The sequence below is a fragment of the Meriones unguiculatus genome, chromosome 8 (genome assembly GCF_030254825.1).
Source record: "Meriones unguiculatus strain TT.TT164.6M chromosome 8, Bangor_MerUng_6.1, whole genome shotgun sequence".
NCBI classification, from domain to species: Eukaryota; Metazoa; Chordata; class Mammalia; order Rodentia; family Muridae; genus Meriones; species Meriones unguiculatus.
In genome coordinates, this window is record NC_083356.1 from 122,511,772 (window position 1) to 122,538,561 (window position 26,790).

At 42.7% G+C, this 26,790-nt stretch overlaps 1 protein-coding gene across 1 annotated transcript in view; it reads left to right on the top strand.

Moving 5' to 3' along the window:
- Positions 1-527: 527 nt before the first annotated feature.
- Positions 528-26,790, top strand: part of Fastkd1 (FAST kinase domains 1) — a 28,191-nt gene continuing 1,928 nt past the window's right edge. Inside the window, exons 1-13 of the mRNA XM_021635604.2 lie at positions 528-1,873; positions 2,258-2,326; positions 6,609-6,734; positions 7,159-7,557; positions 9,354-9,464; positions 10,527-10,658; positions 12,016-12,502; positions 15,025-15,139; positions 18,818-18,946; positions 20,464-20,595; positions 21,099-21,212; positions 24,786-24,924; positions 26,008-26,122. Of these exons, the coding sequence (XP_021491279.1) occupies positions 1,539-1,873; positions 2,258-2,326; positions 6,609-6,734; positions 7,159-7,557; positions 9,354-9,464; positions 10,527-10,658; positions 12,016-12,502; positions 15,025-15,139; positions 18,818-18,946; positions 20,464-20,595; positions 21,099-21,212; positions 24,786-24,924; positions 26,008-26,122 (2,403 nt within the window). The 5' untranslated portion in view covers positions 528-1,538. The remainder of the gene's footprint in view (positions 1,874-2,257; positions 2,327-6,608; positions 6,735-7,158; positions 7,558-9,353; positions 9,465-10,526; positions 10,659-12,015; positions 12,503-15,024; positions 15,140-18,817; positions 18,947-20,463; positions 20,596-21,098; positions 21,213-24,785; positions 24,925-26,007; positions 26,123-26,790) is intronic.

Genomic DNA, 26,790 nt, shown 5'->3' on the forward strand with positions numbered 1-26,790 from the left:
GTGTGTGTGAAATCACCAATATTAAATGCACTTAATCATCGGGTACAGATTATTAAAGTTAATCAAAGTTGATTTTTAAGAATTTAAAGAGGTAAAAATACACTTTTCACATAAATAATTTCTTTGACGAAAAAAAAAATTATGTATCTACATTTGTATATACGTGTGCGTAGGGTCAGAGGACAACATAAATGAGTTGGCTACTTTCTTCCTCCATGGAGGGGCCTGGGATGCAAGCGCCTTTTCCTTCTGAGCCACCTCTTAGGACTTCTAGAATCATCAAAAAGAATTTTTGTAGTGCACATTACAAATATGTCAGTGTTCAGGAACTGGGAAACATCTTCATAGTAGAGATGCGTTTAATACCTTCCATCTCCCCACCCCCCAGTCCCGACGACACTTCTCCAAACAGAACAGCTTAGCCTGTGAGAACGAAACTACCAAGGCCAGAATTCCCTGCGCGCGCCTGACCCGCCCGTGCCTCTCGCGGTCCCTTCTGGGACTTGTAGTGCGAGGCTTTATAGTGCACGCCGCCCCTGGGGCCGCGCGTTTTTTCGGCTCTAGGATACACACTCTGTTACGGAAAGACGTTTCTCCAGGAAAGGCTAAACACCCTTGGACGGGACGGGTGAGCGAGAGACCTCAGCCTTCCGTTGCTGCTCCTGGGGCCCTGGATGAGCGACCCCTGCCTTCTGAGCAGCCCTGTCGGGTCCGCGGCGGGCGTGTAGGGGAAGGACTCGTGGTTGGTCAGTGGCTCTGCCTTCCGCACCCCGCAGGGTTCCGCCCTGGACGCTTAGCATCCGCGGTCCCGTGCGTGTCTGCGGTGCGGCCCGGAGCACCGTTCCCTTCTGCGGAGGTGGAGGCCTCGGTGGCCCAGGGCCGGCTCTCCCGCGTCCAGGCACACCGGTACCTGTCACCTGTGCACCGCGGGGCTGTGCGCCCAGCACCAGCTCACCGCACTTCCTATCCCGTCCCACTCCCAAGGCCTCCGCTTCAGTTACATGGTTTCCCCAAGGTCACCTTTTTGTAATCAGCCCCTCGTAGATTGGGCTACAAGATGAGACCCTGTCTCCATCAACAAGCAAGCACATAGTCTTAAAAAAATAACAGCAACCCAGTTTTGATTCTGTTTTCTTCCGCCGCTTTTATGGTCAGAATTGAAGCATTTTAAAATTCGGGGCAGGAAGAAACTCACCCCCCCGCCCGGGTGTTTCATTTTGGATCAAAACTAGGTGGTCCAGACCAAGAACAAAGTCTGTAGTCCGAACAAAAAAAGAAAAAAAAATCTGGTTACTTGAAATTTGAATTTGGTGAATTAATTTGATATTAATGAGATAATAGCCAAGGTGAACCAAGGTTTTACAGAATCTGTTGGAATGGATTTGGAGACATCAGGATGGAACTAAAACACAGGAATGAAAGCCAGTTTTTATACCGTCACGTTATACCTGACTTGTAGCTGCAGACGGCCTTCTTTTTAACCAAAGAAAAAATCGTGCTGACAAAGGCAAACCCTTGGAGGCCCGTCCGTTATAAATATGTTCCGACTCCGAGGCGTATCTCAACTCTCGTGGAGAGCGTTTCAATTCCGCCCCTTGAGTTGTGAGGCATTAACTATTCAGATACGGAGCTGTACGGACGAAGAACAAGTGTTCCAGCTCCTTGAAAGAAATGCTGCCACGCTCTCGCAGCAGCAAGTGGGTTGCGCGTTTAACGTGCTTTGGCAGCTTCAGAAGCGGAAGGGCAACGTGGAAAAAAATACTGAGTATGTTAGAAACCACCCGCATTTTCTTACCCTTTGCAACGTAGCGACAAATCATGTTCAAGCCATGACCGATGGCACCCTGGTGGACGTGCTGTACAGAGTAAGACAGTAAGTTGTTTTTCAAGCTTACAGAAACAATTATCGTTCGTATTTTAATTTTCTAAGAGTCTTTTTAAAGTGGAAAAACCTTCCTTCCAGAAGATAGTTTTTTTTTTTTTCTTGATAATGCAGTATTTTAAGGCTTTTTGATAGTGATACGGTTTTTGAAAACTGGAAAGTAGAAATGGCTAGCTTTCAGTGTGGGAGACGGGTTGATTGTGGCATGTTGGAAAAGTGTGTTTGGCTGAAGGCAAGGAAGACAACAGGTCAGTAGTTACTCCTCAGATTAATGTCTGCCAGCAAGCCAGCAGTTCCGAGTTCTGTCTTTGTTGATCTGTTTGTGGTCTCTCGGCTTTCACAATTAAAAGTTACTTTCCCCTCTTTTTCACTGAGGTTTGCCGTTGAAGCCCATCACCCGCTAGTGGGAGCGCTGGTTACAGAGGGATGGAAAAGACTGGAAAGGCAAGTGCTGTTCAGGGTTCTGTGGGAGGGGATCAAAATGAATGACAGGAAAAGAACAGTTTTTCAGGAAAAAAATGTGCTGGGCCTGGGGATGCAGATCAGTTGATAGAATGTGTGAGGCCCAGGATCCCATCCCTAGCAGCACATTAAACCACTGTGATCATACGTTCTTGAACTGGAGGCTGGTAGACCAGAAACTCAAGGTCATCCTTGACTTTGTAGCATGTTTGAGGCTAGCCTCAGCTAGCCTGATATACATGAAACCCTGTCTCAAAAAAAAAAAAAAAAAAAAAAAAAAAAAAAAATATATATATATATATTCAATTAGTTTGAGGGTTTGTTTTGTTTTTCCTGGGACAGTTTTTCTGTGTAGTTCCCGCTTGTCTTGGAACTCTGTAGACCAGGCTGGCCTCGAACTCTATCTGCCTGTTTCTGCCTTCCAAGTGCTAGGTTTGGAGGTGTGCGCCACCACACCTGGCCTGTTAGAGGGTTTTTAGTTGTATAAAGAATCTCCTTTCTTCAGTACAGAAAGGCAAGTGTTTCAGGAGTTCCTTCAGGTTTCAGCGGGGTTTAGGCTACTTTTCCACATACATATTCATGAAATGTGAGGGGGGTAGGGGCGCAGGCAGCAGTGAACCGGTTGCTTTGACTTTTCAAGAGTTCTGATTCAGAAACAGGAGATTCTTAGCGACTTTACATAAAGCAAACAAGTTAATGTAAATTTGGGGACTGGAGAGGTGGCCTGGCAGTTGGTTCCCAGCACCCGTATGGCAGCTCACAACCATCTTGTTACTCCAGTTTCCGAGAGCCTTCCTCTGGCCTCTGTGGGCACAGGTGCCGCACAAGATGCATAGGCATACAGGCCGACAAAACACCCGTACACACCGAATAAAGAAGGAGAAACAACCACACAACACCCCTCGATTGCAAGCGCTGTAAAAGGAGAAAAAAGAAGACACCGTTTGTAGCACTGCTGAGCATTCTGGACTCTCCTGCCGCTCCCTTTCTGTGAACAGGCAGGGACTGCAGGGTGGACTGAGTTTCTGCTCCTATAGCCGTTCCTGTGGACTGGCACCTTTAAGTCTTAGCTTGTTTTACACTGCTGTCAGAAAATTTTGACTTCGTCCAGAAAAGAAAGTAAGCAAGCTTCAGCTCCACTGCTGTTGATAGGATTGTCACAAACGTGCTTTTCGAACTATATGGTTGCATTTTCGTGTGACCATAATCACGTCAACAAAAAGGTGAACCCTGTTCAGGGTATTCTTGTGAATATCCAGCACGCCCTCCACATACATGTGGAAGGTCCTCCTTGTATGAGAGCTGAGGCAATAATTACTTTAGGCAGTTTTCTGGATTTCCTACCTGGGACTCTGTGATAGCCAAAAGCAACTGCTCGTGGCATGAGGCAAGTAGAAGTCAAGGGAATTTGAAAACTCACAGTAGGAGAGAGATGGAGGATTCTGAAAACAACCGTGGGGACGCGAAAGCTGCGCTGTGATAGATGACGATATTTGCCCCTAAGCCTGATAATCTGGACTGAGTCCATGAACCCTACCTACATGGTGGGAGTAGAGAACCGATTCCCACAGGTTGTCTAACACGCACACACACACACACACACACACACACACACACACGCACGCGCACACACACACACACACACAATATCATGCCAGGCCGTTCGTCCTTACAATCCCAGCGCTGGGAAGGTCTGAGGCAAGAGGCTTTTATGAGGTCTAGGCCAGCCTAGGCTGCCTAGGAATTCCAGGCTCTTCAGGACTGCAGAGGAAGACCTTGCCTCAAAAGCAAACATACAGACAAGGTCACCACTTCCCAGAAACTCTCTTTACAGTCTCAAGTTCACTGTGGTAGCCCAGAGGGTTCTTGACTTCTTGGTTGTTTTTTTTATCCTGGTGTGCATTGATTTTTCATTTGCAGGGGTGGTGGAAAGGGCGGGGCGTGCATGGGTCACTGGTTGCACGTGGAGGTCAGAACAACTTTCAGCAGTTGTGTTCTCTTCCATGTGGGTTCTGGGGATGCAACTCAGGCCATCAAGCTCTCACTCACTGACACAACTTGCTGGCCTGCGAAAGCATCTTCACTCCTCATACAAAAAATCAGTTGTTTTTTTGTTTTGTTTTTAAAATAGAAATGAAAGCCTATGCAAGGGTCAGACCCTTGTATCTAGTTTTCTCAGTGTGTTTAAGGGCCCCTCCGTTATGCATGAGTCAGTGGCCCCTTCATTTCATTGCTCTGGTTTATGTAGTTTTTTGGCTATGTGGAAGTTACGTACTGCGTTGGAAAGAAGTTCGTGGATTAACTGCAGTTCTGGCTGTTATATGTTGTGCTGCTGTGAGCTTCCTTATGCTTAAAATAGATTTTTTTTTTTTGTTTCTTTTTAAAAAAATCATTTGTAGCAGGCCCAGTGGTGCAAGCCTGGAATCTCAGCACTTGTCAAGGCAGAGGCAGGTGGATCTCTGTGAGTTCGAGGCCAGCCTAGTGTACAGAGCGAATCCAGGACAGCCAAGGCTACATAGAGAAACCCTGTTTTGGAAAAAAAAAAATTTATTTGTCTATGTGTGTGTCAGGCGGGGGGATAAGTGCACATGTGTGTCTGCAGAGAGGCCAGAGGAGGGTGTTGGATCCCTGGAGCGGGGGTTACAGCTAGTTGTGAGGCACCTGGTGACTGTTAGACAGCCAACCTGGGTTCTCTGGAAGAGCAGTGTATACCACTGAGCCATTTCTCCAGCCTCCACATTGATGCTTTTAGTAAACAAACCATAGGGACAAATCAAAGCCAGGTACTGGGAATGGCGCTTCATGTTGGCGGGCTTGCCGAGGCGTGTGCAAGCCCTACGTCTCCAGAACTAACAAAATGGAGAAGAGAGGGAAAGGAGCGCACCCAGGTGTGTAACACTTCATTTTGTCTTGCTGTTCACTTGAAGAGATTGGGTCATTTTTCCTATCCCTAAATTCTAAAAGTCTTCATAGAGCTTATATTTGCTAATACGTATGCAAATGAATTGGTATTCCATGTTACCTCAAAAGTCAGTAAGTAAAATTCAAATAATTTTGAGTGATTCTCTGTTAAATATTTCTAAACTACTGGACTTTAAAAATGTCATCATTTGGTGCTTTCATAATAATAAATAATTCTCCTGTTTCAGTTGTCTTGAGGATTTCTGTGTCTGCTAACCTAGGCCTAGTCCTGGAAGCTTCTAACCTCTGTCTGCTAACCTAGAATGTTTGCATCCTCTGAGAATTACTGCCGAATAAGCTCACCCTTTCTTCTTCTGTTTGAGCTCTGGGCTAGTTGGTTCAACTCAGTTGTTCTGGCTCAAATTCCTCTCCCAGTTGATTTAGTCAATCTTGCTTTGCTCTCAGCCTCTGAATTACTCTGCTTGGCCTCAAACTGATTCAAGCAATCTGTTCTAATCTTCTGACTCCTCATTCTCTGGCTCGTTCTGTCTCCACCCGGGTTTTCTCTCTGCAACCTGTCTTTTTATTACCATCTTGGTTAAACTGCCTCTCTCCTCTCACTCACTCTCCTCCTTCCCCCTCCTCCCCCCCCCCCCCGCATTGGCCCTTAAGTAGCTTCTCTTTCCTCTTGTGAGATTTGGGCATATCCTATTCTGTCAAGTTTTTCTCTGATTCATCGCTGTTTCTTCCACTCAATTAGACATCACGTTTAATCATGGGTGCTTCCTTCTACAAACTAACTTTACCTTCACTGTTTGGGATTAAAGGTTACCATGCCTTTAATCTGGACCTAAGTTTTAAACCTAAGCTTTTCTTTACCTGATACTTGTTCTGTACCAGGCTGGCCTTGAACTCAGATCTGCCTGCCTCCGTCTCCTGGATTAAAGGTCTGTTTGTATTCTAGCTGGGTCACACAGACCTAGAAGGTCTTTGGATGTGATCTCTTGCCAGAGCAGCCATGTTCTGAATTAAAATTCCTCCACAAATAATCAACTCATCTTGGAAATTTTGATTTTTTAATGTAATGTGTGTGTTCTTCAAGAATTTCATACAGTGTGTTTTGAGTATATTCAAAATATACCCCTCAAAGCATATCCCTTATTTCTCCCAGAGTTACAGCCCATCTGTTTTGTTTTGTTGTAATGTTGAGTATGAAACACAAACCCAAGGCCTTGTACTCGCTGGGCACATGCTGTCCATCTTGTATCAAGTAATATGTTGTCATTTTTGTTACTTTTTATTTTATAACTGTGTCATGTGTTCTTATTGATACTAATGATCTTACTTGCATTTCTTTTAATAGGTTTAATCTGAATGTGCTGTCAATGTTTTCCAATTGCCTGGCTGATCAGAATTTATATCTTAGTCCATTAATGGGAAAAATAGCTGATATTGTAAATAGGAACTTGGAAACTATACAGGACTTAAGGTACTTCTATTTGGGGGCCTTCGTGGGAGTAAAGATGCTGGCTTTGGGTGCAGCTAGAGATGTGTCAGCCATCATTATAACTTTATCCCTGTCACCTTTCATCTGTAAAACAGCGATGGCAAAAGCTACTTGTTATTGTTGAGATCTTTGAAGTATCTAAGACTTTTAACTTGCCAAGTTTGTCTGTCATGTCCCCAGCCACCTGTCACATCTTAGCATGTGGCAGCAGGAAACATGACATTCCCAGGGCAGAGCCAGAGGACTATTTCTCATGGTGCTAGGAAAAAGAAAATGAATAAATGAATGAGACAATTTATGGCATAAAACGCTCTGCTTGGCACTTTCTTGACATATCTAGTCATTTAATTTAGTATTGGTAATTTTGTTAGTAGTATAAATCTGTGTATATTTTTTTCTCCTTCAGGGCCTTGTCTGTCTTGATGGTCAGCATTTCTTCTTTAATATCACACTGTTTCCAAGAACGGCTTTTGAACAAAACAGAACTTCTTTTTGACACTGTAGATTCTTCCAAGGTCAACACTGCAAGAAGGATAGTACTGTTTCTTCGCAATGTCAGATATAGTTATTACCCACTGTTAGAGAGGTGTAATAAAGTGTTTATAAGCAATATAAGCCATCTTGATTTGGAGTTCATCAGTAGAATTTTCGGTCTGTATCAGTACCTGCAGTTCCACAGCTTTGAATTTGTTGAAGTGGCTCGAAGGCGGCTGGCTGAGATGATCCCTTCAACTGCTCATCACTCAAGCTTTGCCAAATTGTTTGCCGCGTTGGGACCGATGGCAGGACCTGAAATAAAGAAACAGTAAGCTTACTCTAAAACGCTTTAATTCTCATGTTGGATTCTTCATGCTTGGTTCTCCTCAGAACTCTGGAAGTCATCAGAATCACCCACTGGTCTATGGAAGAGCAACTAATCTGTTACACTTGTTCTTTGATTCTTCAAGCTTTCATTTACGTTTCCAGCTTTTAGACTACTGGTGTGTTCTAAAGAATGGACCAAGATACATGTAGGGACCTCACCTAAATATTTTGGTTAGTCCTTCCTGGGTTTGCACAGAGGTGTAAGACTCCTGACCCAACAGAGGAGTGTAGGCTGTAGTATTCTAAGCAGTCATTTTACACACATGATTTCATCACATTCACTATCAAAATTCTCAAGTTGCTTTTGGTCATGATGTTTTATCACCAAAAATAAAAGCCCTAACTAAAGCAACATTGATGAAATATATATTGCAAGTGTTTAGTCCCAATTCTAGAACAAATAGTTCTGTTATTAAAAATGATTTTACAAAAAAATGTATAACTTAGCTATATTGAAACAGAGTACTATTGGCAGTGAAAGAAAGAAAGAAAGAAAGAAAGAAAGGAAGGAAGAAAGAAAGAAAGCATATTTCGTTGGGTATAGTGGTGCCTGGCTGTGATCCCAGTTCTTGGGAGGAATATTGTGAGTTGAGGCCACCCTGGGTTACACAGGGAGTCCCAGACCAGCCTGAGCTTAACCCCTACCCCCCAACTCCAAACAAAACAAAAGCTCTTTGGTAACAGGTACCCCTACAGCACCAGGCTTGAGTGAGTTTGGTCTGGTTCATCTCTTTTAAGAATTTCTGTTTTCATAGGACATTGGTATAGATGAATATTTGGAATATATACTTGAATTTTTTTTGCTGTGCTGCGGGTTGAACCTAGGGGCCTGCACACACTAGCCAAGCACTCTTATCTTTTTACTTTTTATTTGGAAATAAGCTCACTAAGTGTCTCAGGCAAGTCTTGAACACTTGCAGTTCTGTTCCAGTTTCCCAAAAAGCTGGAGTATAGATCTATGCCTGACCTTTATTTGTATATGATATACATAGAAATATTTATGATATTTTGATCAGATCTTGTTCCATTTAAAACATTTAGGTATTGCTAGAAGATTAATAGATATGAAATGAATACACAGATATCATTAGATTCTCCCTAGGCTATGAGGCTAGAGTTATACGCACATGAGATTCTCTTGCTCAGCATAAGTAGTCTTTGTAAAAAAGATTTATTTATTTATTATGTGTACAGTACTCTGCCTGTATGTACACCTGCACACCAGAAGAGGGCACCAGATCTCATTATAGATGGTTGTGAGCCACCATGTAGTTTCTGGGAATCGAACTTAGGACCTTTGGAAGAGCAGCCAGTGCTCTTAACCTCTGAGCCATCTCTCCAGCCCCTCTAGTAGTCTTTTAAAAATATCTTTTATTGTGTGGAGACATGTGTGGGTATGTGTACATGTCAGTGCAGATGCCCTCAGAGTTCCGTAGAGTGGTGTAACTCCCAGGAGCTGGAGTTCCGGGGGATTGAACCACCTGAAGTGGGAACCAAACTCGGGTCTTCTGCAAGAGCAGTACACACTCTTAGCTGTCCAGCCATTTCTTCAGCACGGGAATTACAATAATCTGTAGATTAGTGTGATGAGCAGTGAGCAGTTTCCCTTAAGCAGGGCTTCCAAGACCTCCATAGTAGAGGGGTCTGTAGTTTTCTATTTGTTACCCCCAAACTGTTAATTAAAACAAATTGAAAGCCAGCTTTCTAACATTAAAAAATACATATTTTTGCTTCTAGGCTTAAATCAACTATGCTATTGATGTCAGAAGAACTGACCAGCCAGGAAGCGCTGACAGTGATGGGAGCAATGGAACTTATGGAAAGTAGAAATGCACACTTGATTAAAAAGTAATCTTTCTTGAAGTTCATGGTGCTAAGTTTAGATATCATTCATAAGCATCTATTTTTTTCTGACAGAAATACTTGTGTCTGATTGTTTTGAAGTAATAAGGCATGACTGCCTATGGCATTGTTTATGTTCCCATTTGAGATCTTAAGACAGGGATGGAGTTGTTTACAGTAGTTTTTATCCTTTCTGCTGCTGTTAGACTGAAGCAGAGCATCACAGTGCATAGAGCAAGGGCTCTGTCTCCAGAAGCTTCCATGTGAACTTAGCCCAGTGTTGCCTGTGACGCCATACACTAGCTAATTGGAAACATGAGATTTAAAAAGGAAAAAAAAAACCAAAACATTCAAATTGCATATACTTAATTTTTCTTATTTATGTGTCTCTTTAGTAAAGGTTCCTCCATCTCATTTCTCATTTTGTTTACCTCCTCCTCCTTTTCTTTCAATTGCTTTTAACATATCCATGTGAGGGCCAGAAGATTTATGGAAGAAAATGAGATTAGTGTTGCTAATTGTTAGTAACTGATGAGAAAAATGATGTTGGCGAAAGGATGTGGAATTAGATGCTTGCTCTGTGAGCTTTTCTTTGTTTGCAAAGCTATGCTCTTCTTTAAAAATACCATGTAAATTATGTGTGTGAGTGTTTGGCTTATATATATATGTATTTGTACTATGTGCATGCCTGGTGCCAGCCGGGTCCAGAAGAGGTTGTTGGGTCCCCTGGGACTGGAGTTACAGATCCTTGTGAGCCACAGTGTGGGCGCTGGGAACTGAATTTAAGTTCTTTGGAAGAGCAGCCAGTACTCTTAATTGCTAAGTCATCTTTCCAGCCCCTAAAGCTATGCTTTTCTCCCCTTTTCCAAATTCATATTTCATGATTGCTTTTACTTTATCTTAGTTATTTATGTTTCTATCAGTATCTTGAGACAGTTCTGTAAGAACAGAAAAACGAGACAATTACAGATCCCCAACAGAGAGAGAGAAAGCATGTGGCATGATGTCTGCCTAGTGATTGTTTAATAAATAAGTGAGTGACTTGGTTATAAAACATGTTTCCTTTAGAATTGTTTCAGTTCTTCATAAACATCTGGATAGCTATAGATCGATAGAACTGCTGAGGATAACACAAGCACTGATTGTTCTCCATTTCCAAAGTAAGGAGCTTTTTGTGAAACTCAGAGAATTACTTCTCAGGTAAGATTTAAGTATTTAAAAAATAAAATATTTAATTAGTATTTGATTTCAAAAATTTATCCATGTTTGTTTTGTTGTGTATAAAGTAGCTGTGATTTTCTAGACAAAATTGAATGGCTTCTTATTCTGAGGTTCTAAGATCTGTAGATGTGTATTCTAAGGTCTGTAGAGGTTCTAAGATCTCTAGTGTGTTGTACCAGAATATACGAGCCCTGAATGTGATCCCCAGTGTCACTAAACAACTGAAGGTCCATATATAATGCTAATGTTAATAAGAAAGCCTGTTTTCATATAGTTTCATTTACCTCATTTTCTCTGGATCTGTAACACTGTGTTCTAACTCGGAAGTCACTCAGTTTTTCATTGATTTGATCAGGCTAAAATGAAGTATTACTAATTTTAATCTTTAAGTTTACTAATAGTGAATGACCATAGCTTTACCAATGCACCATGGTTAGCATAAAATATTATGATTATCTTATTTTCCAAGCCATCAGCCAGTGGAGTGTGTGTGTGTTCTTTGTTCTTTTTAGGTAGGATTTCAGAACTCCAAAGACAATAAATAATAAAATCACAGCAACTCAGTTTTGAATTTGATGTAGATTGAATAATTTCTTCTACACTTCTAAACCTACAGATGCCTTTAAGTGGTCAATTCTTAATTTGTTGTTTAAGAATTACTGTTCTTGAGGTGGTGGCTCACACCTTTAATCCCAGCACTCCAGAGGCAGAGGCAGGTAGATCTCTGTGAGTTCGAGGCTAGCCTGGTCTACAAAGTGAGTCCAGGACAACCAGGGCTACACAGAGAAAACCTGTCTCGAGAAACAAAAACAAAACCCAAAACAAAACAAAACAAAAAAAATTACTGTTCTCATGGTGGGAGAGTTACTGTGCAGATTTAGAAAAGGAAGAGTGAGGTCAGGTTCTGAATCTGTCTGCTTGTGTTTCTTGGTTGCATTTCCAGTAACTAAGAAGGGAATCGGCATTATTGAGGCTCCCCCTGTGCCAGGGACTCTTCAAAGTCGCAGTGGCTCTCAAAGGCTCTGCAGAGGCCGAGCTCAGACTCTCCAGGGTCAGCCCGGGTGCTGTTCTGATGCAACCTCTCCTTTCCCGTTGATGGTGGTTTCGATTTGCTTTAGAAAGTTTGAAGCAGGGTTCTGTCACCTTAGCCTTTCCTTAGTGACCCCCCGTGACTCCCCTGTGAACTAGTCTTCAGTGAAGCAGCTCTCTAAGATGACCTCACCTATTATACAGTTGTGTAGCACTGTTTTATTTCATGTATTTTGGGTGTTTTTCATTGTTGCTGGTGTGTTCCTTATATTCTTTTTGTTTTTCCCTTTTTCCCTTCACACAACAGTCGTTTGGAAACTACTATCATACCCAGTGAGATTTCTATTCTGGTCTCTGCCCTTTCCATGCTTCCACTTCCTCACTTCAACGAAACAGTGGTCTCCCGAATTGAAGCAGTTATACCACAGTGTGACTTCAGGGAGCTGAGTGAGTTGGTGGCATCGCTCCTGCGGTGGATTCAGAATGACCGCCCGTACTTGGCCAGCACTACTAGAAAGCAACTGCACCTCCTGCAAAAACTAGATCACTGGGGCCGTCATCAGTTACAGCAAAGCAGCAGCTTGGACCTGCTGTGGGAGGGGCTGAAGCCTTTGAAAAGAGAATGGCTTCAGGAAACGTTTGTTGAAGAATCAGTTGCTGCTTTACAGCGTTTTGTGGACAAAATTGATCATACCAACGCTGCAAAGATTGCAGCTTTTCTTACCAAAAGCAACTACCTCAGCACTGAGCTACTTGACAGGATAGCCTCAGTGGTGGTTCAGCAGGCTGAAAAGGTGAAATCTAAATGTTAGACTTTACTTTTACCCTGTTCTCAGCTGCTGCTTCTTTTCGGGACAGGGTTTCTCTGTGTAGCTCTGGCTGCCCTGGACTTGCTTTGTAGACCTGGCTGGCCTCAAACTCACAGCGATCCACCTGCCTCTGCCTTCCTATTACTGGGATTACAGGTGTGTACCATGCCCAGACATTGTCAGCTTCTAGAAACATTATGTTATCATCATCATCATTATTATTTTAAATACTTAGTTCCTTTTCAAACTTAGACTCTCGGGTCAAGTTTAAAAATCCACACCTGGCTTCTAGTTCTGCAGTTTGTTCTTCTTCTCTTTAAAAACAGTTTGGAGCAGGGTGTGATGTCTCAGTTGTAATCTCAGTGTTTGGGAGGCGGAGGCAGGAGGATTGCCAAGAGTTTTAAAGTCAAAGTAGACGTGTAGACTTTGTCTCACAAGGAATAGCCACTGTGTTCCTCTAGCCACAGATTTCGAGAGATTAGTGGTCATTCTCTGATTCCTTTAGCCCTTATGATCAGAAGTCAGAGGGTTTTTTTTTTTGTTGTTGTTGTTGTTGTTTCATTTTTTTGAGATAGCTCTCATTATGTAGCCCTGGCTGTCCTGGAACTCACTGTGTAGACCAGGCTGGTGTTGACTCACAGAGATCCTCCTGCCTCTGCCTCCCAAGTGCTGGGATAAAAGGTGAGAGCCACTATGTCCAGCTAAGATGAGAAGTCAGAATTTTTTTTCAAGACAGGGTTTCTTTGTGTAACAATCATGACCATCCTAGACTCACTCAGTAGACCAGGCTGGCCTCAAACTCACGATCCTTCTCCACCTCCTTCAGCAAGTCCTGCTGGCATGTGCCATCACAACCGGCAGGAATTTTTTTAATTAGAAGGTAGTGTTTTAAATATTAGGTATATTTGCATGGTAGAGAGTAACTGCCTTTAATTTTCTTTATTTCTAAAATCCTGGGTATCACCGTTTTAAGCCTGGCAAGATGGCGTAGTGAGTAAATACACTTGCCTCCCAGCAATGCAAGTCTGATGGACCTGAGTTTGTTCTTCAGAATCCTTATAAGTGTGGAAGGAGAGAACCAGCTGTACAGAGCTATCGTCTGACTTACACGTTTGGATATGGCATAGACACACTTACAGACACATCACACAGGCACACCACACACACTCATACTCACAGGCACATCACACACAGGCACATCACACACACACTCACGCACACACAGGCATATCACACACACACCCACGGCACATCATACACAGACACATCACACACACACAGGCACATCACTCATAGGCACATCACATACACAGCACACATACACTCACAGCACATCACACACAGCACATCACACACTCACAGCACATCACACTCACACAGGCACATCTCACACATACACAAGCCCAACACATACATATGCACTCACAGACACATCACACACCCACACACAGGCGCATCACATACACATACACTCCAAGACACTCATACACAGACCTGTCACACACACAGCACATCACACCCACACAGGCCCAACACATACACATACACTCACAGACATATCACACACACACAGGTATATTGCATACATACACACTCAAAGACACACACATATATATATATACAGGCCCATCACATACACACTCACAGGCACATCACGCACAGACATCACACACAGACACATCACACGCACACTCTTTTAGAACTGTGAGTAGGCATGGAGACTGAGAAGATGAGGCGCACATGACATCAGCATTCCTGAGTTGTCAGTCAGTGCCTGTTTCTAAAGGTGAATTGGAAAAGCTCTGTATGGATCACATGAGAAGATGCTTACTTACAGCATCGCTGTTTTATGTATGTTGAGATGAGATCTTTATTTAGAGGCCAGTGTTTTTCATAGTTGAACAAAAAAATGTCTCGCTTGCTTAGCTTTGTGCCCGACAGGTGCTTGGATGAGTGAGTGAATACACAGTTGAAAAAAAACAAAAGAGGTACAGTGCGTGTGGCCGTAGGTCCAACCCCCGGTACTGCCAGGCAGCATAGCTCACGCCCATACTCTCAGCTGCTGACCTTGAGTGTGAGGCCAGCTTGGGCTGTAGAGTGATACCCGACTCAGAAGAATCAAAGGTAAGGAAAGTGTGGAAGAAAAATGCTGGTGGCTCTAAATGAAGGAGCTCGTTTGACTGTAGACTGGTGTTCTCTTCAGTGCACTGATGACATGGAAATGACTTGGGCTGCTTCCTCTTCATTTTCAGTGAGTGATGGAGTCTAGAACAGGCTTTTCCACCTAGCACAATAAGGTTGTAGGTTGGCTGACTTTGTTGTTGTTGTACTAACATTTTACAGTTACTACTAGTCACGAATTTAAGTAAATCATAGCAGGATACAGAATTTAGTAAGTGATACATTTGTAATTTCATTATAGGCATATTAGAAAGACTTCATCTGAGAAGATATGTTAAAATGACTTTGCCAAAGTGTACACTAAATTTTTTGTTTCATTTATACAGATCCATCCCTTTTCAATCATTGGAATTATTCTTCCATTCAGTGTTTTGAACTATGATCCACCTCAAAAGGATAAATTTTTTGGAGCATGTATCCAGTGCTTTAATTCTTACTTAGGTAAGTAAAGTGTTTGACAGTAGAATGAAGGAGTAGATGAGAAGACACTTGTAAATATGAGCTAAGAGCTGTCACAATGGCCTTCAGTAACTGGGTGTTCTTAATAGCTGGAAATTCTGTACTAAAAATCTTTTAGGCTGGGTGTCTGACGTATCTTTGTAATACTAGCATTTACTGAGGCAGAAAGATTGATTGTTTGAGACCAGCTTAGGCTACAGAGGGGACTTGACAGCTGCTTAGGATGGACATCTATCTATTTTGTCTGTTTGTCTGTCTGTCTGTCTATCTATCTGTAATCTGTCTATCCACTTATCTCCCTACCTATTGTGTCTTGAAGGACCTGTCTCAAAGGAAGAAAAGTACCCATTTCTCTGAAATGTTTTTAGTATGAAAATGTTAGACCTACCTTTGAACAAGGAACACTGAGTGGACTTGATGTTAATATTTTGTCACATTTGTTTATATCTCTCTTGCTTACTTCCCCAGCACACTATTTCAGGGCTGTATTACTGTACTGTATTACTGTATTACTGAAGCATACACCTGTCCAGAGTGATGACATTCTTTTGTAGCAGCACACGCTGTCAGCACACTAGGCAGCTTTAGTAGTCCCTGAATTCCTAATAGAGTTCATGTGTAAAGTCTCCTCAATTGTAGCCCAGATACCCACTCTCACGTTTACTTGTTGCTTTTGCTGGTTCTCTGTTTCATCTCTTATAATCTATTATACCTCTCCCACCGACACACACACTTTTAACCTAGTGTTGACTTCTGGGAGGAAGATTTTGTTTTTTTCTGTTTTGTTATCAAGGTTTTCAAAAACCTATCAAGATTGAGAGGACAAACATCTGTGTAGTAAATCCCCAGTCTAGCTTGAACCTTTGCTATGAAGGCCCTTTGGATCCCCCTATAATCATCAGGAAAGGGGGCCTTGTCCTTTGTAACCGGTACACTGGCACTATAGCCAGGAGAATGAGCAGTGCCATGTACTTACACCATTTTTAATTTTTGTTTTTGTTTTTCAAGACAGATTTTTCTATGTAGTCTTGGCTGTCCTGACTCAGTTTGTAGACCAGGCTGGCCTTGAACTCCCAGAGATCTGTCTGCCTCTGCCTCCCAAGCACTGGGACTAACGGCATGTGCCACCATGCCTGGCTTCTACTTACACGATTTTTACACTTTATAGATCAGGCTGGCCTTGAACTCACAGCAGTCCGCCTGCCTGTCTCCCAAGTGCTGGGATTCCAGGCATGTGCCACCGCGCCTGGCTCACATCTGTCCTTCATTTTTTGAGGCATGGTTGGGAGTGAACATAGAACTCACTGATGGGGCCAGATTAGCTGGTTGGGCGAGCTGCTGGGATCCTTCTATCTCCATCCCTTGGCACTGGGTTCCGGGTGCATCCAGCCATGCCCCCTTTTTATGTGGGTTCTGAAGATTTGAACTCAGGTCTTCATGTTTGTATAACAAGCGCCCACCCTGAGCCATCTTCCCAGCCCCTGGCCTTAAAGTTTTGATCGTTGTGCTCAGCCTCTTTAGTGCTTGAGTGATAAGCCTCTGAATTGTCTTCTAGTTTTAGAAATGAACTTGTTTAATTTTGTCACCTCCTTCCTGTTTCTTCTTGGGTTTTGTTGATGGTATTTGTTTGTTTTATAATAGAGATTGGCTGTTTTATTGAAGATGTGTCACAGTACAGATTGTGTGGTCACTTTGTTCTGGCCTGGTCTTCCATCTCCTGTGTCTGTGTGCTGGTGGCTCCTATATTACACATTGTCCGCAAAAGTACCTTGTGGTACATACAATATATTATGGTTTGGACCCATTTTAAAATATTTTTAAAAATTTTTATATTTATGAGTGTTTTGCCTATATATATGCCTCTGTACCACTTTCTATGCCTGGTGCCCATGGAGGCCAGAAGAGGGCATTAGGTCCTCTGGTGTTAACAGATGGATATGAGCTGCCGTGTGGGTGCTGGGAATCAAACTCGGATCCTCTGGAGCAGCGGTTCTCAGCCTTCCTAAAGCTTCCACCCTTTAATACATTCCTCATGCTGTGCTGACCCCACCATAAAATTATTACACTGCTACTTCATAACTGTAATTTTGCTATTACAGTTGCTCTTATTCATATGCTATGAATTGTAATGTAAATATCTATGTTCTCCAAACGGTCCTGAGTGACCCCTGTGAAAGGGTTGCTTAACTCCCAAAGGGGTCATGCCATACATGTTGAGAACCACTAATCTAGAAGAAGTCAGTGCTCTGAACGTCCAGCCTTCACTCCAGCCCCAATTTGGCCATTTTAATAGCAGCTTTTTAACTTGATTTAAAATTTTTACTTTATGTGTATGGGTGTTTTGCCTGCATGTCTGTCTATGTACCGTCCCTGTACCTGGTGTCCACAGAGGCCAGAAAAGAATGTCAGATCCCCTGGGATTGGAGATGGTTGTGAGCTGCCAGTTCAAGTCTGGGTTTGAACCTGGGTTTCCTAGAAGAGCAGCCAGTGCTCAGACCTGCTGAGCCAGATTTCCAGCCCTGAACGGTTAACATTTCTTTGTTTTCTGAAACAGGGCTGTTCTGTGTAGCCCTGGCTGTTCTGGACCTCACTCTGTAGACCTGGTTATATACATGTAGAGGTGAGGTCATGTACGTGTAGAGGTGAGGCTATGTACATGTAGGGGTGAAGTCATGTACATGTACCTGTGAGGAGGCTGTCAGCGTTTAATAAGGAGAACCGTGAAGTTGAAGGTGCCCAGTGAGTCTGGGAATGAAAGTCAGGTTCCAAAGACAAGATAGTTTTGTCGTTAGAGATTATCACTGTTAGCCGTGTGTATGTGTATGCGTGTGTGCGTGTGTGTGTGTGTTTAGTACAGGGTGGCCTCAGACTTGTCATGTTGTGTGTATTTGAGATTGGCCTTGAACTCCTGACCCTTCTGTCTTCACCTTCTAAGCATTGAGATTATAACTAGTATCCTAGATATTTGTCTCCATGATTTGATCTTCTTTCAAAAAATAAATATGGCAAAGAAGTTCAAAAGGAAAGATTTTTGTTCATCTCGTTTTGAAGACGGGGTCTCACATTAGCACAGGCAGACCTCCAACTGTATTGTAGCCATGCTGGTCTCAAGCGTGTGCAGTCCCCCGCCTCAGCCTCCGAAGTGCTGAGATTTCAGCTGTGTGCCACACCTGTAGAGATTCTGAGTTCGTCCTTTCTGTCCTGTGTAAGAATTCTGTGCCAGTGGATTATGCAGTTTGTCCCTTTCCCTACATAAGAAGCTCCCCCCTTTAATATTTAATTTTTTGGGGTAGGTTTTGAGACAGGTTTTCTCTGTGTAGCCAAGGCTGTACTAGAACTCACTCTGTAGACCACTGTGGTCTACAGAGAACTCACAGAGATCCACCTGCGTCTTCCTCCTGAGTGCTGGAATCAAAGGTGTATACCACCAGGCTGGGTTAACAGTACTTTTCTTTTGTCTGTCTTTCTTACTCTGTCCCTACCCCAAAACTACTGTTAACTTGTAATGGTATAGCTTAATTTTGTGAGGTTGTGTTGTTGATATGATTTGTTTTCTTTTATATCATTAAAGAAAAAAACTTGGCTCTATCTAAATGATTTACCTGTTTATGTGCATATGTGAAACATCTGAAGATTACAATTTTTTAATTTATTTTTTAGGTGCATTGGATCCTGGTACATTCGTGTTTTTTTGTTTTTCTTTGGCCTCACTTGAATATTTTCCAAAAGATCTGCTAAAGAAAATTTTTAACATCGAGTTCTTAGCCAGATTAGATTCTCATCTTGAAAGTATGTATCTGCTTTTTACTTTCAGAATTTATTACATGAACTTTATTGCAAGTGTCAGTTGTGTCCATAATGAAAGATTTAAAGGCTAATAACAACCAGAGGTTCCACCTGTAATCCCAGCACTCTGGGAGGCAGGTAGATCTCTGTGAGTTCGAGGCCAGCGGGTCTACAAAGAGAGTCCAGGACAGCCAAGGCCACACAGAGAAACCCTGTCTCAATGCCACCTTTCAAAAAAAGGAAAAAGGCTAATTATATTATTTCCTGTTAATAAAAGCATTTTATGATTGACTGGGAGTAGTTTAATAGTAGAATGCCTGCTTAGTATTTGTTAAGCTGTGGGTTTCTTTCTTTTTAAGCCATAGGTTTCATCTCTTTAATCTCTAGCACTTGGATTAGGAATGTGTTCGTGTACATATATATGAATATAATTATAAACACATATATTATACAATATCTATGTAATACACACACACATATGTATTATACCTATGATTTTAGCATTTGGGAGATGGAGGCAGGAGGATAAAGTATGAAGCTGACCAGGCTAGCCAGGGCCTTGTATTGAGATCCTGTCTTTAAAAAAAATTATGAATATTATAGAAAGCTTGGAAAACACATAAATAGTATCAAAGTTAGATATTATTGCTAGTTCCACCACCAAGGAAAGGGGCTCTGCCACCTTTCGTGGGTGGAGCTCGCTTTTCCTTCTGTTTGTCCTTTCATGGAGAGGATTGAGCCCAGGTTATCCTGCATGCTGATCAAGTACTCTGCACTGGGCTACACCCCATGTGCTTAGATTTCTTTTGGTCTCATATGCACACGTATGCATCAAAGTATGTTTCTAGATGGATGGAGATCTTAAATTGCTTTTTTATGTTGCTGTTTTTCATTGAACTGTATTATGAATATGTCATATTGATGTCTTTTTTTACTGTATTTACTATTATCTGAAAGTAGGAGCCTCCTTTATAAAAAATGCAGTGCTGTCTACTGAACCCAGGGCGTGTTCATGCGCTGTAGTCACGTGACTTTAGTTAGATCCTGTGACCCTTGTTTCTTATTTTATAGGTTGCTTCCAATTCATTACAAATAATGAGTGTTACACATGAACTATGGATTGTTTCCTTAAGATAAATTCTAAAATATAGACTATCATAAAGGAAGTAGTGAAAATTCTTGGTAGTATTTTTTTAATGTAGCTTTAAAATTTATAGAGTGTAGAAATTGGTCTTCAGCACATTACCAAATGTATCAAGTTAAAAATGTGAAGCTTGTGTGTACAAATGAAGAGACTCTCTCATGTGAGAGTTAAAACTATTAAAGGCGGCCCATGCCTTTAATCCCAATCCCAGCCAGGGCTGCACAGAGAAACCCTGTCATGAAAAACTAAAAAAAAAAAAAAAAAGATTTAAAGTATCAACCAGCAGCAGCAGTGGGGGTCATGACATGAAGAGTTAAACTGATTCTGCTAAGTCTGATCTATCCAAATCCATACACTAATTTGTTTTTAATTTCAGTTTTACCTTCCACTCTAAGTGCAAGGGTCCAGTTTCGCCTTATGGAGTTAAATAGAGCAGTCCGCTTGGAGTGCCCCGAGTTTCAGGTTCCATGGTTTCATGACCAATTTTGTCAACGACAGTATAACAAAGGTATGAGCTTTCTCTTGGTAAGAGAGTACAGTAAATTCCAGAACAGATTATTAGGTAATACGTTATTATTATCTTCATTAAGTCTAATGGTGATGGAGTTTCCAGCAGGGCCAAATGGCTGGTTAAATGCTTTTGTAAGTGAAATTCATTTCACAGGAATTTCTTAACTGGGACAGTGAACCACTTGAGAGCAGGCAAGTGTCTCCTATTGAATTTAGTGCGCTTCCACACGGATTGCATTGGACTCTTACTGTATTTTGTGTGTGCCCGTGGTTGCACACACCGGCACGTGTGGAGGGCAGAGGACGACTTTCTGGAGTCAGTCCTCTCCTTCCACCTTCACCTGGGTTATGGGGATTAAACTCCGGTTCTTAGGCTGCGGAGGTGAGCACTTTTACAAAATTGCTAAGCCACTTGGCCAGTTCTGAGGCTTTTGGTAAAAACTTCTACTTTTTACCTTGTTGAATTTAGGAAACCTTTTAACTTTTTAAATTTTCCTAAAGATACTGGTGTTATGAATGGAGCACAACAACAGATCTATAAAATGTTAGCAGAGATCCTAGGAGGACACAGATGTGTAAAGGCCTCTGCTCTGTCACCGTATTACCATACAATAGGTAAGTCACCGCGAGAGGATCAGCAACTTTTGAACCCAACTTTTTTTTTTAATTTACAAGTTCTTTTTTATTAATAATTAATTAATTTATTTATTCATGTTTCATCCCAGTTGTAGCGTCCTCTGTCCTGTCTTCCCAGTCCCATCCTCCTTTCTCTTCTTCCCTCCCCTCTCCCCTATTCTTCAGAAAAGGGGAGCTCCCTCCACCAACCCACCCCAGCTCATCAAGTCACATCAGGACCGAGTGCATCCTCTTTCTATGTGGTCTGCTGAGGCAACCCCGCCAGGGGGAGGTGATCAAAAAGCAGGCAACAAAGTCCATGCCAGAAGCAGCCCCCATTCCCCTTACTAGGGACCCATGTGAAGACCAAGCTGCCCTAGGTCCAGTCCATGCATAGTCCTTGGTTGGGTGCTTCAGTCTCTGCAAGTCCCTCTGGGCCCTAGTTAGTTGGCTCTGTTGGTCTTGTGTTCCTGTGCCCTCCAAGTCTTTTTATCCTTTCGCTCACTTTGCCATAAGGCTCCGTATGCTTCCCCAATGTTTGGCTGTGAGCCTCAGCATCTGTTTCTACTGGATGCTGGGTGGAGCATCTCAGAGGACAGCTGTGCTGGGCTCCCATCTACAAGCATAGCAGAATATCGTAATAGTGTCAGGGGTTGGCTCTCTCCTGTGGGATGGGCCAGGCATTGGTTGACATTCCCTCAGTCTCTGCTCTATCTTTATCCCTGCACATCTTGTAGGCAGGATAAATTTTAGGTCAGAGTTTTTGTGGGTGGGTTGGTGTTCCTCTCTCTCTAGAATTCTCGAGGAGTCTGGTCTAGTTAGAGGGTGACCTCTTCAGTCTCCATGACCCCTGCTACTAAGAGTCTCAGCTAGAGTCACCCCCATATACTCTGTCCTCCCAGAAGCCTACTTTGTCTAAGGTCTCTGGCTTAACACAGAAATGCCACACCCAGGGTTTCTCTTTTCTCTTGCCCTCTGATCTCTCACCTCCACTCTCCCCAGGTCTGATCCCCACCCTCATTTCTGTACCCCCTCTCCTACCTTGTTCCCTCTCTTCAACCACTTCTGCTGTCCATTCTACTTCCCCTTCTGAGTGAGATTTAAGCATCTTCCCTTGGGTGGGCCTTGTTACTTCTTTTCTTTGGATCTGTGAATTGTAGCGTACTTATCCTGTACTGTACTGTGTGGCTAATATCCACTTATAAGTGAATACATACCATGTGTGTCTTTCTGGGTCTGGGTTATCTCACTTAGGATGATCTTTTATAGTTCCAGCCATTTACCTGAGAGGACCAACTCACTTTAATAGAGTCTTCTAGTTAGCTGGAACTTTAGAAGGTTTACAATTGTAAAGATTTTTTTTATTTTTATTTTATGTGTATAAGCATTTTATCTGTATGTAAGTGTGCTTAAGTGTAGCCTTAATATTCACATAGGCCAGAAGAGGGAGCCACATCTGTGGACCTGGAATTACTGATGGTTATGGGTCATATTGTGGTGCTAGAAGCCAGACTCAGGTCCTCTGCGATGGCTGAAAGTGCTCTTCAGCTGAGCCATCTCGCAAGCCCCAGGTCTATAATTTTCAGATTTTTATCATGTAAATTTCTAAACAGACAAAGTAGACATAAACTCTCAAGTTCGTTCCCATGGCTGAACATTGATCACCATCAGTATTGCTGTTTAAAAAAAAAAAAAATTAAAGTTAATCTTCACCAGTGCTAAGTAAATCCCAGGTTTAGATTCATTAAACATTTTTGAATCTTCAAAAGATTCTGTCCTGCTTCGACATGGCACATGCCTATGATCCCAGCTGCTCAGGAGGTCTGGGTGAGCCTGGGCAACAGAGCGAGACCCTATCTCAAAAACAAAGGAAAGAAAACCAAAACACCAGAAGGAGTCTGTGGAGAGTGTAGGTCTTTGCCGAATGTCTTCAGCTGCACCCAGCCCCCTAGTTTTGTTTGGTGGGATTGCTGCATCCTCTAACACAATGAAGGGCTGCTCATGCTTCCTCAGGGCTCCCCTCCCAATGGTGATTAACCTCCGGCATGTAAATGTTGGATAAGACTGTCTGTCCTAGTCTGCTTTCTATTGCCGTGATAAATTCTATGACCAAAAGCAGCTGGAGAAGGAGGAGGAGGAGGAGGAGGAGGAGGAGGAGGAGGCTTATTTCACCTTACAGCTTGTAGTCTGTCATCCAGGGAAGTCAGGGCAGGAATTCAAGGCAGGAATGTGGAGGCAGGAACTGATAGAGTCCATGGAGGACTTAATCTTGCCTGCCCCCATGAGTGCATTTCTTCCAGCAAGGCCACACCTCCTAAGCATCCTCAAATAGTGCCTGAGAGTATGGGGAACATCTCATTCAAACCACCATATAGCATAAAGCTAAGAGCTGTGGCATATAGTCCAGTCATGCAAGAAGCTGAGGCAGGAGGATGACTTGAGCATTTGGGGTCCTTGACCAGCTAAGACACTTTGCAAGACCCCATAGCTCAGAAACAAAATGTTATTTGACTAATTTTAATTTCTTAATCGTATACAGCCTTCGTGGTTGCTGCTTATATATTTATGATTCATGTGTTCAAGTTGGGATCCAAACATTGCACTTGGTCAGTTTGCCCCCCCAGTTCTATACTTTTCCCCCTTCCTCCCTTACACTTTACTGGGAAACGTTTTCATCTTGCAGACTCCTCCGATTGCACCCTGTGGTTTGTTTAACATGCTCGTGTTCTCTTCTGGTAAACCAGCAGTTAGAGGTAGATGCTTAATTGAATTACAGCTTTTATTCGTCTTTGGCCAGACTGTCTCACAGATAGCTCTTTCTTACTGCATTGTATCAAAGCTCACCACACCTCTGTGGGTTCATAACATTCTTCAGGCTGACTCATCTGCCCCTGATGAGCATTTGCCCTGCTGACTGTAGTGGCCACTGCCAATCGCTTCTTGCCTAAGTCCAGCACTCACAAGGGAGGCCAGAGCAGCACGTTTCTGCACGTCCCATTCCTTCTACATTGATTGTTCCATTTTGTCTAAGAAAAATTATCCGTGTCAGCATAGTTCCTGTACATGCAGTTCATACAGGGAGACTTGTCCTTGTTTTTACCAGTGTTTGGGCGGGTTGTCTTAGCATCCTCCGAGTGATGAAAAAACTTAGTGATATTAAAATAAACTTTTTTCTTTCCAGACAGTCTGGCTTTGTAACTCATATGATCCTAACTTGTCATCCTTCGGCCTCTGCCTCCCAAGTGCTGAGATTACAGGCATGTGTCACTATGCCTGGTTTAAAGCAAAACTCTTTGATATGGTTTAACTTAGATCAGTGTTGAGGGTAGCCAGCTGTGTTCTGTAGTTTAATACTTGCTTGGTATTTATTTATTTTCAAAGAAAAGTACCCTTGGACAATACCTTATAAAATAATTGGATAATTAGGGAGCTATGTTGTTTTTATGCTCTTTTAAATCCATGTGTGCATATATATACATGTATATATATGTGAATGTTTAAAATATACTTAAGCTTCTGAGTGTTAGAATTGCCTAATTTATACTGTTGATTCTTCATCTTTTTTAAAAATAGATTTTGAATGTATTTTGGATAAACAAAAAACCCCTGTTCCTTACGGAAGCCATAGCATAGCTCCGGGGAAATCACTGGGAATATACTGGGAATCAAATACTTCAAGAGTTGAGCCAACACTTCCACCAGAAGCTGAGAGGTAATTTATATGTATCGTTTTATATTTATATTTAATATATTACATAAAATTATACATATGTATCTATTATATTTATTTTAACTTATAGTTTTAGGATATTTTTTGAGTGGTTATCTTTGGCATTTGTGTTAGAGCATCTTTTATTAAGGGTTGGTGAGAGCCCCTGCTACTCAAACATCCCACACAGTTGCCTCTATACTGTGCCTTCTCCCTTTGTAATTTCCTTCAGCTGTCCGTGGGCCAGCAGTCTGTGTAACCAAGTGGTGGCCTTGTTGTCCTTAGCCAGGAGTGCAGTGTTCTTATCTGGTATCCGCACCCTTCTGGACTTTGTAAGAGCCTCTTCTGCCCTGCTGCTCTACTCACGTCCTGTTAGACCCTAGCTATGCTGCTTTGACTTCATGGGTAAATCTTTATGGAAGAAGCTATCTCATAGTGCATGTTGGACCAAGAAACCCACAAGAGCTAGATGTTTTACTAGAGTTTCTTTAAATGAAAAGGCTTGACAGTTAATTACTAATTTCTTCAGTAGAAAAATAATTTGGGACTCTGTAGTGGGTGCCCGTCACCCCAGTGCTTGTGGGGAGAAGCCAGAGGATCAGTAGTTCACGGCTAGCCTATACGAATGTCCTTGTTGCTGTGATGAGACTCCATGAGCCACTTAGAGAAGGAAGAGGTTATTTGGGGCTTCTGCTTCCAGAGGCGTAAGAGTCCATCACTGGCTGGCAGGGAAGCCTGACTGCAGGCAGGAGACAGACTTGGAATGGGTGGCGTTTGGAACCTCGAAGCCCACCCTTAGTGACATACTTCCTTCCAGCAAGGGCATGTCACAGCTCCCCAGGGCTCTCCAAATAGAGCCAGCAAGTGGGGACCAAGTACTCAGACTCGAGGGGGAGGCGTGCATTCGAACCCCCAAACTGGCCTGCTTGATACTGTGTCTCAGAGGAGGAAGAAAATAAAAACCTGATTTATAGTCATTTAGCTGTTAGTTTATACGGAAACATTCTTTTTCCTGAAGGGTTTGTGGTTATTGGTTACTTAAATTCTCATTTTGATTTTGGAAGTAAATATTTTTTGTTTTTGTAGGATTGCTGTAGAATTTTTGGATGGAAAAGCCTTTTGTTCAAACATTCCTCACTTGAAGGGACAATCTGCTATGAAAAAACGACATTTGGAAATCTTGGGCTATCGTGTCGTTCAGGTATGAGACAGTCGGGTAATTCAGCCTCTTAAAAAGGCACGGTGGGGCAGGTGTGGGCGGACACAGGCGGAGCTCCGGAGTCTCTACCAGCCTGTCGGGAAGACCTTGTCTCCCGGGAGTAAGGCAGAGAGTGCTGGCGCAGGACACTGCCTGTCTCCCTGCACACACGGGCATGTGTATCTACCACGTGCCTAACACACAAACACACACGCGCACATACACACACGCGCATACACAGAGTTTGGTGTACAGGCCTATAATCCCAGCACTTGTAAGCCTGAGGCAGTAGGATCTCGAGATTGAGGCTACCTGTCCCACATAGCAAGTTCAAGGCTAGAATCCGTTACATAGTGAGGTCTTGTCTCAAACGAATGAAGAGCTGGCTGTAGTGGCTCATACTTTGCAGTCCTAGCACATGGGAAGCAGGTATAGGTGGCTCTCTGAGTTTGAGGCTAGCCTGGTCTCTGTATATTGCGTTTCAGTCCAGCCAGAGATACATAGTGAGTCCTTGTATCAAAAAAAACCAACAACAAACAAACGAAAACCATAAATAAATTTTACTGGTTTGCATATTTTTTATTTTGCATGTCGGACATTACAGACAGGGTTTTAAAAGGAAAAGGCTAACGTACCATACATAGGCTATGTGAGGGGACATGCTTCTGAGA